Source organism: Papio anubis, chromosome 2, assembly GCF_008728515.1.
Source record: "Papio anubis isolate 15944 chromosome 2, Panubis1.0, whole genome shotgun sequence".
NCBI classification, from domain to species: domain Eukaryota; kingdom Metazoa; phylum Chordata; class Mammalia; order Primates; family Cercopithecidae; genus Papio; species Papio anubis.
The window spans coordinates 31,376,789-31,392,850 of record NC_044977.1 but is presented as its reverse complement, the minus strand read 5'-3'; the positions used below and the strand labels follow the sequence as shown (position 1 = coordinate 31,392,850).

Sequence of the window (16,062 nt, the reverse complement as noted above, 5' to 3'; positions counted from 1 at the left end):
AGGGAGAAGAATCTTACTGATCTGCGTGATCACCTGGTTTAACACAGTACTTGGCACAAAAGGGCATTCAGTAAATACCTTTTGAGTTAATGATTTTCCTTTAAATGAATACAATTTTTTAAATATAGGCAATGAGAACCAAAAGAAGCAAAAGGAGTAAGCAGGCACTGATGTATATTTTTAGCCAAATTAACACAACACACTCATATAATTCTTGTGAGGATCCATATGGACACCTACTGCCAAGATGATCACCTACACTCAAACCTGGGGAGGGTGGACGAGAACTGTTTACACCTTTCTTTGTTTGGCATTTATTTAGGGAGGGGTGTATCTGGTTTCAATTGCACTTTAAAAATAATGCTTTTCATATATAAGCCTTCAAATCATACATGTTCATAAAATATTCATCTCAGTCTGACAGGGCCTAGGAATCTTTCAGTCCCACCATTACTGCAGACTGCCGCCGCACTCCAAGACATTTGCATTATAGCACACAAATGGGTACTATTTTTTCCTTTATTTTCATCTTGACAGGTCTGCACAGAAATAAAAATACTGATAGAATATTCTCTAAGAAGAAATGGTACTTTACAGCTGACAGTTCTAGAGTAATTGGACATTAACAAAAAAAAACCCCAACCTGTTATTTTCTTAGAAAATTTTAGCTGCTTAGTAGACAATGAATCCACAAAAGACTGCCTGTGTTTCATAGATCATATAACCTAGATATCCCCCTTAGAGCAATGCAGACCTCTGTAGCTCAACCTGTTTTATCCTGAAGTTACCTAGAGACCTACTAATACAATCCTCCCATGTACTTTGATCCTCACAGTGTTCAGTAATATAATCCAAATTCCTGTCGATGTTTCACAACACAAGAGAGGTGGAAGACTCCTGCTTAACCACCAATGTAAATACTAAAACAAATTTAGCCACAGATCTCCTCCACCTAAATTTGGTTCTTGATGCGTGTTCAAATTCTTTTCACACACACAAACACACCCACCTATTACAATGTCTACAAATAATCCCTCCTCTGCAGGCCTAGTTTGAAACTCTAACTGGGGTTAGTCAGCATTGGCAAAGTGGTGTGCGATTTTCCCAAAGTTGCAGGACGCTAAAGCACTTCACTAGCATTGCCTTTAGTGTGCCTGTGCTCCTAAGTTCCTAGAGGCAGGAGAGAGATGTAGAAGCTACCTGTCAACCTAGCGGAGGTCAGGTCAGATCACGTGTTAGAAACCAACTCCTCAGCTTCAGAAACATGTCTGAGAGAGGAGCTTGCAGGTGGAAGCAGCACGCTCCAAGGGTCTGAAGTGTCAGTGGGTGTGTTTTGCAAGATATTTATGACGGGTGAACGATAGCAGGTATTGAGATTTGGGCCCAGTGGAGGTTGAGGCTGAGGCTAACGTCACAGCTAAGTATCTGTGCATGTGTGTGTGTTGGGTAATGGGTGGTGTATGTGTGTTGCATGTACAGGTGATGTATGTGTTTGGAGGGATGATGAAGCTATTATTCCAATAGCTGGGGGAAGGAATTATAAAATATGTATAAGGATTTGTTCAAAGAAAAGCATTTTGTAACATTCCCACTCTTGAGCTAGGAACAAAATGACTGGGTTAGGAAGGCAAGTGATGAGGAAACAAGGAGGGCAGGCAAAAAGCTAAACAACATGCTTCTGTCACAGAGGGCTGAGTTTTTCCCAAAGGCTCTGGATGTCTGGGGATGACAAAGTCTGACAGCTGAATTTGGGATGGGACAGGACAGAGTAAATAACTAAAGAAAGTTTTCTGGCATCTTGATCAGCCACCCCATATTGCATCTAAGGACACCCTTGGCACTCACAGCCTGAGCAACCCTCTGTATATCCTTCCCTTAACTTTAAAGCTTCCTTTGCAGGGCAACCATTCAAGTTACCCTAATCTGATCAGACAGAGAACACTGAGTCAGAGACAGTTTAATTGGACAGTCAGCTCTGTAACTAGATTGTAAATTACCTGAGGGTATGAACTGCATTTTACACCTCTTTTTTGTTGTCCATTCCAGGCACAGGCTTTCAATAAATGAATGTTCTGATTGATTTTTTTAAAAAAAGATACATAGTAACAATTGTTATTATTATATAGTGCTATTTTGTGACAGAAAGCATACTATATGAATGAATTTATTTCTCACACTAAGAAAATGAGGTGGTGCATAGATTACCTCTGTGTTACAGAGAAGGACACTGAAGCACAGAGAGGTTAAGTAATTTGTCCAAAGTCACAGGGCTTGTAAAGGGCAGAGTCTGTATTTAAATCCACATAGTCTGGCTGTAGCATTCATACTCTTAACCAATCCATGATCTTTCTTTTTATAGACATGTGTGATTCTGGAAATCTTTGTGGCTTTTGTGATTTGCGGGAGGACAGAGGGCTAGAGAAATGATGAGTCTTTTTAGGAGTGAAACCTACTAATGGAACCACCACAGTCATAGCATCTTTTTATTTTTCACTGTGACCACCCAGAGGGGGGAAAAGCAAAACAAAACAAAAATAAACTATCCTCATTTAAGGGACCATTTTGGTCTCGTATGATTTTTTTTTTTTTCATGATTGAGTCAGCCTTGGTAGATTCAGCTTGGTCCCTGGTTTCCCACAACCTCAAATCCTGTAGAAGAATGGATTTGTTTTAGGCCAACTCATGGTTCATGCTATCCTCAGAGTAGAGCCAAACAAAACTTCTTGTTACACAATTTATTTTGTGCCCTTTTGGGGTGGTCCCCAAATCTCCTTCAGATATGCCAGATCTGGTTCAACTTTCAAAAGCAATATCTGAGTAATGACTCCATCCTGCTCCACTCCATGTCACACATGTGGGAAGAGGGTGTGGGGCCACAGGAGGAAGACCTATAGAAATCACCAAGTGCTCAAGGGCAAAACTGCTAGGAAAAGGATAGGATTCCAGAAAGGCAGAAAAGAAGAGAAGGGAATGATCACTAGCAACATGAGAACAGAGAATCGTCTGGGAATCGGAGAGCAGTGAGCAGCGAGCAGCACCTGTGGAAGGGTTGATCCTGGCAAGGGAAGACTGGGGACCAGGTCAGATCAGTGGAAAGAAAGCAAAGAGGGGAACAAGAAATGAGATCTGGGAGAGGCAGCAGCCAGGCAGCAAAGATGAAAAGCTCTAATCTGACAAGGGAAGAAGGAAGGCAGGAGGGATGTTGGGTGAAAGAATTGCTCCTAGAACAGAAGTTACACAAGGCCTCTTCTTCTGACTCTTGTGACCATTTCAGCCTTAAAATTTTCATTTCTAATGGGGCTTAGTGATGAGCCTTATCAAGCCTAATCTTCAGGAATATTACGTGCAATAACAAGAAATGGATTGGAAAATCTTCATGTGGTTTCATGTGGTTATTTGTGAAAGCTGAACTTAACCAATCTCTAGCTCCCATCACAATGAAAAACAATGGTGGCTGCAAACCATGTTTCTAACATTCTTACTCCATACTTTCCATACTTTCAATTATTCACTCAACTGTTACCAATGGCTGCTCTGTTACCTTCTACTGGGATTTAGGATTATAAAGTGAAATAAGATATTTTCTGTCAGCAAGTTGTTCACATGCGAAAAACATACACTTAAAAATAACAATGTGTTGAGAAGTACTATGACAAAAAAACTATAACAGGGATATGGAGGGACCAGAGAGGGTGTCCTCTAGCCATTTCCCTCATATACCCCCATTTAACCCCATACACCCCCATCCACCTGGAAAGTCTCCTTCCCAACCCTAACCCTCAACCCATATCCCTTGAAGTCCTGACCATTCCTCACATTATAGATCAAATGCTATTTTCTCAACAAGGTAGTTCTTAATCTCAGAAGGTGGAATGAATCTTTCCATTCTGTGTGCTTCTGCAACATGTTATTTATATCTCTGGTGTAAAATTTATTCTAATTAGTTCTTTTTAAAAAAACTATGTATGATGAAGGTAGATATAGATAGATAGATAGATAGATAGATAGATAGATAGATAGATAGATAGATATCTATGGAGGTTTCTTAAAGTGCAGTTAGGGTCTGGTGAGGTAAAAGTTCATTTACATCAAGTAATCTACAGCCCCCTTTAAGAGGCTAAAGTGAATAGACCCTGCTGCATTCTGGCAATTGTGAAACCTTGTTTGTACATTTTCTTGTTTTGAAGAGGCATCAAAGAAATAGCCTTTAGACCTAAAATGACCCAATCATTCTTTCCAGCTCTTTCTACATTGGACAAAGAACAGGGAACAAAATAAAACAAAACAAAGCAAAACAAAACTCAAATTAATCACATAATTTTTAATCTGGAAAGGACTCTATATTTCATTTAACCCAATATCTTAATTACAAATAAAGAAACTATATTCTGAGAAATTTAGATACTTATTCAATATCACACAGCAAGAATCAACAATAAATTTTGCAATCCTTAAGTTCGAGGCTCTTCCCAATAGAACCTTCCCAAAATGTAAACCAAGCAGTTTACCTTTAATAAGAAAGAAAGTGTTTTTTAAAAAAATGGGACAGCATTAAAATGTACAGAGAAAAAAAATTCATTGAAAAGCAGTATACATTATAGAGAAATGTCTTCCCATTAGTCCATTTGTCCACAGAGAACATCATGCTTTCACAAACATCAGTGAAAATGTTTGTAGAGTTTAAAGCTTTAATTTAAAAATCTGTCCTTTATGATGTCTGGATCCTTTATCCTTCAGACATCAAATGATTCTATACAGTTAGCAATAAGAATTATTTTGAGGTTCTTCTCCAAGATATTTTAGTATGTTTGGTGGTAGTGGCCATTAACAGGTGTTCTTAACAGTTGCGGAAGTAAAATAATACATCAAGGCTCTGTTGAGAGGTGCACATTCACACATGTTCTCTCCCATCATGACTTAGGCAAAGGCAGCAGGTGCACTCAAATGTGACACAGTTTACTCCATCTCAGTCCTGCTATTATTGCCAGAAGGCTTGTCTTTTCCCTGCCCTTTCCCACGTCCCCCTGCCCCATCGCCATCCTGATAGATCTGACCCAGTCCTATAGACGCCCCAGATTGGGCATGTGGGTGTGCACACACCCACACACACCAGGTTGAAGCACTAAAATTGAATTTAAAACTTACTGGGTTCCAATGCTAAACAGGCATATGTATATATAATATGTATATATGTACATGTGGATAGGTACATATAATATGTATTTATCTACCTATATATTCAAAGTGATAATCACTTAGATAAATACCACTCACTTTAAAAAATTCTTTCATTCACTGCAGAGGATGGTCTGAAGAAACTGGCTTTCAGATAGAGACTACACTCACTGCTCTGCCATTCCCAAGGACCCCTCAGGGGCACAGAGACAGTACCTCGGTTTTGCAGCTACATAGGGGTTTAAATACAACTTCTACCACTTCCTATTTGTGTGATCTTGAGAAAATCACTTAACCTCTTTGAACAATAATTTCCTTAATTCTAAACTGAGGATGTTAATACCTACTTCATGAAGTTAGGAGGACTGGAGGTATTGTATGCCAATGGGTGCTGCATGGTAGTGCTCAGTACATAATAGCTATTATGATGCAGATGATGATAAGAGGGAAGAGTTAAAGAGGAAACGGGGGACGATCATGGCCCCCATTTCCCAAATGCCTTCTATATTTCGGGATTTCTCAGCAAGGATTGGTAGAACTTGACTGCTAGTCTTTATCTGGTGAGTATGAAGCTCGAGGTAGAGGAAAGAGAACTAGTAGGGGGAAGTCCATGAATGGCTAGCATTTAATGTTATTTTCTTGTCTTGAGCCTATACATACATACACTTAATGTCCCTTCCACTGCTGAGGAAACAGCATTTCACAGTAGTGAATTCAGCATCTTTTGAGGAATCAAAGCCATTTTTTTTTTCTTTTTGCTTAGCAGGACCGGACTGCACAAAGCAGGGTGAAAGAATTCGCGTGATCTCCATGGTGGCTAATCATATAATTTCCAGTTTCAACAGCAGGTCCCAGCTATTTGCTCCCCCGTTACCCCAGCAATTCTAGTAACTGTGAGCTACCCTATGGATCACAGAACAAATGCCCAGCTCCTTTCTACAGTCACGGGGTCAGAGTACACAGCCAACCCACTAGCAGAGCTGGTGTTATGGTTTGAGCTATCCAAAGTACAACGAGGAAGGAGGAAGCCCCAACCTACCCCGGACATGCCCTGAATGACACAGCCATTTAGGGCCTGCCTAAGATGCCATTCTGTTTGCAAACACATACTACCTGCCGTATCACTCAACAAAATAATTCCATCAGAAGGCCTGAGGGCAAATGACTAATGTTAAAAGTGGCCCATGCATCATTTCAGTGACAACTCCACAGGCGCCAATTAAACATGGAAAAGACCTGTTCTGAAGCATGCCCATCTGGCATTTCCCAAGGAGCTGTAGTCAATGGCTGATAAAACATACGTGATCATAACTATAAAGAAATTTCGCAGCCCTCTCCTTGCTCAAAAGCAACCGGGGCCCATGAGGACAATCAACCTGGAAGACACCCAAAAGATGAGGTGAGTAAAGAAAAGCCTGCATCTGAAGCCAGCACTGCTCTTCCTTGTGCACAGAAAGCAAAGATCGGGAGTTGCATGAGGTCATATTTTCAGCCACCAAAAACAAACAAACAAAAAAACCAACCAAACCTCAAAAAAGCCCAGACGGGTCTAGGGAATGCTTGGGAGTTTGTCTGGTAGTCTATGGTAAACTTCAATTGTTATGTCTCCGAGTGAAAGAAAGGATGGGCAGTAGTCCATCCCCTGCTTCTAGGAGTGCTTTCCAGTATCCCCATTGTAGGACCTGCTCAGCACACCAGGCCAAACGCACTGTCCAAATATCCTTCCCTAGAACCATACAATAACCACCTTCTGAGTGGAAGGAAGAGGACACACTTAACAAATGAAGTCAAGGCATAAAACCTCCAGCAGAGAGACAGTGGCTGGAGCAGAAATGCTTTTCAAGGCTGCAGTTCTAAATCAGTCAGGCAGACACCTGTATACATACATACATAGAGAGACAAAGCTTCAAACACCACCACCTCCTCGCACCTAGTGACTGCCTGTGATGAGAGTTTGCATTCTCTATTCTGGCTTTTCTAACAACAAAAATGTGTCTTTATACTCAGTTCTGATTCTGAACCTATTCTCCAATGCTTATCCATTTTTTGTTTTTCCAATACACAAGGTCAGATAAATGAGAAATAAAATATTTTTCAGTTTTAATTTTGATCCAGATCTAAATTATTTGTGACTTTTAATTCATTACCTTTGATTTCCCCTTCAAGTGATTTAAGTCAATGCACCCCTCACATACACATAACAACAGTAAGAAAGATAATATTCTTAGATTGGGGCTAGCAAATATAAGCAAAACAAACAAACAAACAAATAAAAAACCCACAAGCAAAAACAATGATGCTTCCGTTTTCATGAGTCCTTTTACCAATGATGCAGTGTACTGAAATCTCTTCAAAGCAGTTGCTTCAGTGTTAAGTTTTTGGTTCGAAAATAAAAAGGGGTCACTGACAATTAATTTCTCAGCACAATAGAAAAGCAACCCAACCCCTTAACAACACTAAAATGGCAGAATTAAACACAGTGGGAACAAGTAGGAATAGACGAATACCTGGGATTGCCAGATTGGAAAGGGGGAGGTTGTGGAGGTGAGGGGGGAGCGAGGCCATCCAGTCGGCATTGCAGACCTCCGATGATGTCTTTGTCCCGCTGGGGTTGGGGGAGCAGATGGTCCCCATTCTGAGTTTCCTCCTAGCCTTCCTAACTGCTAGCATCCCTGTTGTTAACAAACTGGCCAGTCTCAGCCCAGTGCCACTCACTCAGTGATCATCACTTCTCCGGCTCTGTGGACGTTTCAGGGCGACGCTTGCCACGCCAGTCTTTCCAAAATGCCTTTCTGGCTGGGAGACGGGGCAAACAGATGGATCCCTACCCACTAGCACCCGCAGTCCCCACTCTCCCCGGCCCAGCCTCTGCTCCACTCCCTTAATCTGCTCAGTCCCAGCTCCGTTAAACTTCTTACGTTCCCCTCTGGAGATGGGGGAAGGTAGGCCCCTACAGATAAATCTTACAGAAACTGAAAGTCCGAGGAGTAGCCACACCCGGAGCCACTCACAAGACAGGTGCCCACCCAGTGTACAGACATGCCTGCCAGTCCATACACATGTGGCGCCCGGGCGCGCCGGCTCTAACCTGATTTATGTTTCTATATGTGTCACTGGACTGGTACACAAGCTGGGCCTGCCTGCTACTCACTCCCCCGCTTCTCTGCACAGACGCCCCCTGCCCTGTGGCTTCCTGAAAGACACACAGAAGTGCAGCCGGCAGCACCCCGACTCCCGGCAGCCCCTCCCCGCACTGCCGGGCAGATTTGCCGGGCTAGGCGGCCCGTGATTGGCCGCTGGCGGAGCGCGCTCCGATTGGCCAGCGCCCTCCGGGCTGCCCCTCTGTCCCGCTCCCACGCCTCCCCTGCTCCCCAGTCTCCTCCCTTCGTTACTCCTGCCTGCCTGTGTGTGTGTGTGTACACAGAACCCGCGGCAGCGGCTGCATTGGTGGAAACTTGCAGGCTTCGGCCAGTCGGTCCTCAGATAGGTCCTCTTTCCTCCAGCCCCTCACACAGTCAGCACTCAGATGTTCACACACGGAAAGGGTTACGTTTTCCGTAAACCACAGAAGCAGCAGAAATATGATAGGTAAGAGGCCCAGAAAGGTGCTGTATCTCATATTTGGATGACAACATCTAGGATGGTTTGTGTTTCAGGCATTACATAATTAAGCTTCACCTACACATCCCTAGGCAGTAGTCCCGTGCAGTTATTCCCGTTTTACAGAGGAGGCAATAATGAAACATCTTTGTATTGTCCTGTTGTTTAGAATCTTTTTTCAAATTCCTTGTCCCCTTTGCTCTTCACAGTATCCCACCAGGCAGGAGGGTTGCTGATATAATTCCCTTTAGTAGATGAAATGAAAGTCTGGAAGCATTCAGGGAGCTGAATGTGGTGGCACTATTGGAAATCCCATTTTGGAACGAGTCTCGCTAGTATGGAGGCTCGTAGGCATACAAACCCATTTCCCTGCTTTCTGCAGTGTTGCCTACTCCTTCAAATGGTACTTTTCCGTGACGGAAAACTATGAGGTCTCTGCTGGTCTGAGGACTTTGCACATGAAAATCACAGGGACATCCTGGCAAACAGACAAATCAAGAAAAGCACTCTGGGCTTGATGGTAGGGTCCCGGAGGGCTTGATGGTAGGGTTCCAGATACTCGGTGATAGTGTTCCGGAGGGACTCAGGCCAGACAGGTCCTCAGTAATTCAGGAGGACCTTATGGGAAAAGAAAGCGGTTGCCTGAGCTAAGGCAAGACTGAGGGCTCATATACAGATCTATAGGTCAGCTAACATTTAATCACCAAATGGCCCCACCTTATCTCCTGGGCCCCAAAGCACCTTTCCATACACAACTCCTGCTGCGTAGTGGCCCCTTTTGACATCTTATTAACATTTCCTTTTCCAAGCTATTCTTAACATTCATTTAAACCTGCTTTGCTACATAATATTCCCAGTTTTTCTGTTTTGTTTGTTTGGTTTGGTCTGGGGGATTGTCACTTGTATGTCAAGAAGGTGTGTTATATTTTTCGTTTATCTTCTAATGCTTACAGGGCACTTCAGTATAAACATAGTATTCTTTGTTTTTAAGTATACCACAGGATATTGGGAATATGTCACCTAGCTGTTTGCATCAACAATGTTTTTGGGTTTTTTCCTCCCACGCACTCTCCTAGAAATATCACTCTGTGAAGTAATATCTTAAGATTTATTTTTGAAGTGACAGCTTTCAGGGCTTCCCCTTCAGCCTAAAATTTCCAAACATAAAACTTTATGGAAACTGTCTAAAGCAAACACAATGTATTCTTTAGTCTCTACTGTGAAATGTTAATTTTAGTGCCTTTTTTCCCCTTATTTTTCAACTGTTAACCAAAGGAATGAGTGATATTTAGAAAGCATCAAATTTGGCTGGGCGCAGTGGCTTACGCCTGTAATCCCAGCACTTTGGGAGGCGGAGGACGGCAGATGACGGGGTCAAGATATCCAGACCATCCTGGCAAACATGGTGAAACCCCGTCACTACTAAAAATACAAAAATTAGCTGGCTGTGGTGGTGCGTGCCTGTAGCCCCAGCTACTCGGGAGGCTGAGGCAGGAGAATCGCCAGAATCCAGGAAGTGGAGGTTGCAGTGAGCCGAGATCTGCCACTGCACTCCAGCTTGGCGACAGAGCGAGACTCCATCTCAAAAAAGAAAAAAGAAAAAAGAAAAAAAGCATCAAATTTTAGACACTTAGCGACATCACTGAGTGAGAACTTGAAAGCAAGTAGAACCACTTCAGAATGAGATGATTTGCACCTCTCTGAAATTGGCTTTTAAATTTACAGCTACTTGATTTGCCCAAGAAAACAATTCAAAAGGAGGGCAACACTTTTTCCATATATTCCTGAGTCAGTCCTGGGAAAAATCTAGCAAATGAAAGCACAGTGTCTGGTACAGTAATTGGCATATAGCAGGTACTCAATATTTATTGGAAGGAGGGAGATGCTTGGTTAAAGCTCTTGGTAAATGTCATGCTCTGCTGGGATCTAAGTAGTGTCTTAGAGCAGTGCTTTTCAGACATTAATATGTAAATCAATCATATTCTGATTAAATCAATTTGAGATGGACCTGATATTCTAAATATTCAACAAGCTTCTAGCCAATGCAGATACTCCTGGCCCAGACTACACTTTGAGTAGCAAGGCCTTAGAGAACAGGCTCATGTTTGATAGGTAGGATATGCAGTGCTTTTCTCTCTTTTCCAAGATTTTATAATGTTTTTACATAACTTTTATAATCATAAAATAAATGTGCTTTAAAAAACTCAGCTAACAATCTCTAAGATAGTCTTTTTTTTATCCTATTATGTCATGGAAACCAAATTACCTGTGGGATTTTTCTACTATGCCATAGGTGTGTAGGGAAAAATGTTTTTAAAATAAAAATTAATATTTAGAGTTTGGATAGTTAATATTTTTATACATACTATATTATGACATCAAAAGAAGAGAACTCAATTAACAGGAGGACTGATATTTTGAAGTAAGTAAATTTTAATGAATAATTACAAGCAAACGGAGTGCTTTTTGTGTATAAATCATTCTGGTGGGTCCTAGGAGTAGAAGAAAGGTGAAATGATCCTTAGGTAATATATAATCCAGTAGAAAAGAGAGTCAAATATGTGAATTATGCATCGTAATATCAGGCAGAATGAAGGGATAACAGAGACACACAAGTGGAGGATAATAAAGAGGTATATATTTTGATGGAGGAAGAGCCAACGGATGCACTGTTAGAGGACGTGGTATTCAAACCAGGTCTTGAATTCTGAGAAAAGTTTCTGCCCATGGAAAATGGGTGGAGGATTTTGGCATGGGAGAGGCATATGTAACTTGGAAAACAGAGGCAAAGCTATGACAATGAATGATAGATGTGAGAAACAGAAAATATACTAGAGTGACATATGAGAGAAATGGGAAATATAGTTCATTTACTCTCATTTAATCTTCACATGAGCCCCATGAATTAGGTACTCTTACTGTTCCCATTTTACAAAGGATACTGAGGCTTAGTGGCTACATAACCCTGACCAAGATCTCATGGCTAGTGAGTTGCATAGCTGTGACTCCAAGTCTCTTGATCATTGTGTCAGGGGCTTCCCATTACATGTTACCTGTTATTGTAAACCTAGTAAAGGCTGTTTATGACCAAAGCGTATTAAAGAGTTGCACTGTTTTTTTCTATTGACAAAAATGGCCACCGCAGGTTGTTAAGAAAGGGAGGGAAATGATTCACATTGTACTTTAGGAGGGTAACTATGGCAGAATGGAGAATGCTTGGGGAAATGTCCAATTTCCAATGTCCAGTGATATGTCTTTCAGATAAATCACTGAAACCAATTATCTAAGCTATGAAAAGTGAGAAAAAATGCGAAGACCTGGCACATAGAGACTAAATGCATGGCCTTTCTTAACTCTGATGCTTGCCTTCCCAACCCCACTTCTCACCCCAAGGACCTGTAATTCTAAGGCCTGAGTGGGTAGCTTCCCTACCTCTTACATTATTTTTCATTACTTGAATACCTCATCAAACTGTTCATCCATTTTTATTAAACACAACCAATCTCATTTATGTAAATACATATACAAATTTCTTTTCTGGAAATTTTTTCTCCGTTACACTCTTATTTCCCCAACCATTCCCCATTCTGTCATAATTATCTTCCTAAAATACAATGTGAATAATTTTGCTCCCCTTCTCAAAAACCTGCAGTGGCCTCTCTTGAAAATATTTAAAAATTTTCCAAGCTCTTTAATATGCTTTATTCATAAACAGCCCTTACCAGGTTTACAATAATAATAGGTGACATGTAATGGTAAAGACCCTTCTGGATTCCTGAAGAGCTGACTACAGCCTTTGCCCTCTATTTGGAGACTCCATTATTGTTTGAAATGTCTGTACTTTACAAGTAGTTTGTTTTGTTTGGATTCATACGATAAATGAGTAGTGAGGATCCCAGATAAAGCACCGAAACAGCTTGCCGTTCAGGCATGTGTAGTTGGCAGGATAAGCTGGTCTGATTTTACTTGATTAAAGGCACCCAAAAAGCCTTGGAGGAAGCATATTGATTTAATGATATTGGGACCAGGGCTGTCCCTGGTCCCCAGAGCTAAGCCTCAGGACTGTCTTACTTCCCAGGCTGTGTGCTAGGTGGGGAAGGAACAGACCCCAAGCAGAATCAGAACACGGGCATGTATTTGGTCTAGGGATATTGCCTAGAGGGGAGTGAGGTTATATGTTGCTTTGAGTTCCACAGTGATGTGTCACACACAATTTTTTTTTTTTCTGTCTGGGGAGTGGGGTGGGTGGAAAGGGAATAAGGGTGAAATGAGGAGCCAAGTAAATGAAAGATGGGATGGAGTAGAAGCTGCTTTGCTTTATGGCCTCGTGCCGGTAGAGTTTATTCCTATTCATTCCCAACCTTATTCACCCAGCTCAAGCCAAAACACTGTATGATAAGGATCAGAGGAGAATGAGGAGATGCAACCAACATAGGTGGTGCTGGGACATGACGACAGCAGCAGCAATTACCTCCAGGAAGAGTGACATCATTGCAGCAACTGGGGATCTTCAGGAGCCTCCAAGGAAATGGAGACACTGAGGCACACACTTGTGGACACATGATACACCTTACACATTCCTGACATCAGAAGACAGAAGATTGGGATCCAGTTATTTTGTTGATTGGGGTAGAGCCAGAGACCATTGTTTTGTCATTGTTACTGTGACCCATTCCCAGATTATAGCCAACTGGTGTGTCCTTGAGAAACTGGGTAGAAGAGAAACAACAGCTTAAGCAGGAAGTAGTGTTGTCTATATTATCTCATGCCCACTTGGTATTTATGGCCCACAACTGGAATTCTGTAATGAGACAAGAGTGAATGGCAGCAATGGCCATAATATTACTTCTCCCAGATTTGAAAGCTTGGTGTTCAGGAAGACCCTAGGAGCCTCTGTGCCTTTTAAATTTATTGGACATTAAGTTTTTCTGATATGCTTTGAGAAAATTTCTTTTAACAATAGTGGTTACTATGTACTTTTGAGAGGAGCGACTAACAAGTGTGATTATTGTAAAATTTATTTTAATATCCATTCATTTCCGTCTACCACATCACATTCCAGCATCCTCTTCCATTTATCCTTCCCACGCCACCTCCAACCCCTGAAAAGGTAATTGAGAGGAAATAAAGGGCTCAGAGCCTTCATTTTCTAGCTAGTTAGCTGCAAAGCCCCTGATTTAAGATGTTATAGAGCCACCTGCTGGTAATCAAGGCTCACTTCAGGCACACATAATATTTTCTTTCAGTGTCAATTATCCTAAAAATGTCTGTAGATCACCGGCAACAGGAACAACTAGGAGTTTATGCAATATACAGATTTCTGGATCAAATGCCAGTCCTCATGTGTCAGATCCTCTGGGGACGGCATCTTTTCTTCCTGTCTTTAAAATATGCTCCTCGGGATTTTTACGTCTCAAATGTTTGAGATCAAGGCTTTGAAATGTCAACAAATTTCTCTTCTTTAAAAGAGTTAGAATAGGTAGAATGGCAGAGTAAACAATTCTTATCCATGCTGCATATAACTTTATGCAATTAGAGAAGAATATTTTGGCAGAGATAGTTGATATCAACTAGCAGGGAAACCAATTGATCTGCCACCCTTACCTCTTTTTTTCTCCAGGCTACCCCACCGCAAGGTTCCTAGAGTTATAAGAATGATATCCATTATTAGGAGACGTTGTTGTATTAATGTGTATATTAGTAATCACTTGAGCTTCAGTCACAACAGAATGACCTCTGTACATTTGTTATCATTTAACCAATCTAATCTTGGGAATGCATTATTTTAACAACATGACCCTGCATTTTGGGTTGCCACCATCAGTTGGAAGTAGCATGATGCTGCCTCATCCATGGAGTAAAAATTAGTAATATTATCATTACCTAATATTATCATTCTCTTCCAACTTTTTAAATATTAAAATTGCAAGTTTGTACAAACAACCTTGACCAACAAAAATATTTCTTTTTAATAAAGTAAATAAATTTCAATGTAAAGAAAAGTAATGAATTTTTAGTGTGTCAGCAACTCTCTCTGATCAACTCTCTCTGAATGTTAGGTTGTAGTCAAAAGCCCTTGTGATGCTTCTTAGCCTTTTGATGATTTTATTTCAAAGGATTCTGATTTGCTTAAGTGTCTATGGTTAACTCCACAACTCAGACACGTGTTCAGCTCTGCCCTTCCTAAACTGCAGAAACTGGTCATGGAGGAAGTCATAGTTTATCTTAGCAACATCTGCACCCACAGCTTCCTCTTCCTTTGAGTAGCAGAAGTAAAAGAGAAAGTAAAATTTATGCCACACATCTTTCTGTTTCAGCCAAATATAAAGGAGAATATTCTAGAAGTCAGAGTTAGGCAATATAATGAAGTAGAGCAGGAAGTGAGTTCCTATAACTGGAAGCATCCAAGTCAAGCTTGGCACCAATAAGACAGTAACATGATAGAATTGAAGCACTCGATGGCATGATTGAACTCCATGAACTTCATGGTCTTTCCAACCATAGTCTGTTTTTTTCCCTCTGCTGGCTATAGATACCTTTTTATCTTTGCACAGTTAAGCCTTTCTTTCCTCTTTATTATCTTTCCTCACTCAAATCTTTGACTTCATTTGCTGTAGTAGGACGAACAGAACTTCTATATAAATATGGACTTGATATTCTAAAATCATGCTGCTACCAGCAAAAGCTTGAGATTGTGTTTTGGGAAGTATCTTTATGCTGGTAACACGTTCTAGCCTCTGGGGACACCTCAACATTTTCTCTACCCTCTCCCTGCATTCAGCACTCAGGATGAGATACTCTTAGCTCAGGAAGCCAAGCTCAGAAAACACATAATGAAGCTCTCAGAGTGGGAAGTATGAATGACCTGGATGGAAGTCACCTTTAGTGCCTCCATCACCTCCACAGTGGTAGGATTGATGTGTGTGCAGCTTGAGGGCAGAGCTTCTCAACTCTTGCACTGGAGGTGCCCTAATCATGGAGTTGAGTAAATGCACACTCCCCAGAGCCCTGTATGGCAAACATGACAAGCATTGATTCTGGCATTTCTTTCAAGCTGCATAGTTTGTTTTTGTGAATTCATTCACATTTTGTTACACACACATGTACACACACACACACACAAAATTGATGTTCTGGATGTGCTATGTTTGCCCTGTGGCTTTGAGTCCCTTCTGGCACACGCCTGTATTCTTGGGTACTTGTGACGTGTAATGTGAAAGTCCTAGGACTGGAAGAAAGGCACAAAGAAGTCAATTAGGCACAAAAAAGCTCTGTTCACTCATGGCC

The 16,062-nt window shown here is 41.3% G+C and overlaps 1 protein-coding gene across 2 annotated transcripts in view; it reads right to left on the bottom strand.

Moving 5' to 3' along the window:
* The window catches only part of PLCXD2 (phosphatidylinositol specific phospholipase C X domain containing 2), a 166,112-nt gene extending 157,684 nt beyond the window's left edge, over positions 1-8,428 (bottom strand). For both annotated transcript variants that reach the window (XM_009198718.4, XM_009198717.3), the window contains exon 1: positions 7,683-8,428. In XM_009198718.4, the coding sequence (XP_009196982.2) occupies positions 7,683-7,845 (163 nt within the window). In that variant the 5' untranslated portion in view covers positions 7,846-8,428. The remainder of the gene's footprint in view (positions 1-7,682) is intronic.
* Between the last annotated feature and the right edge of the window lie 7,634 nt (positions 8,429-16,062).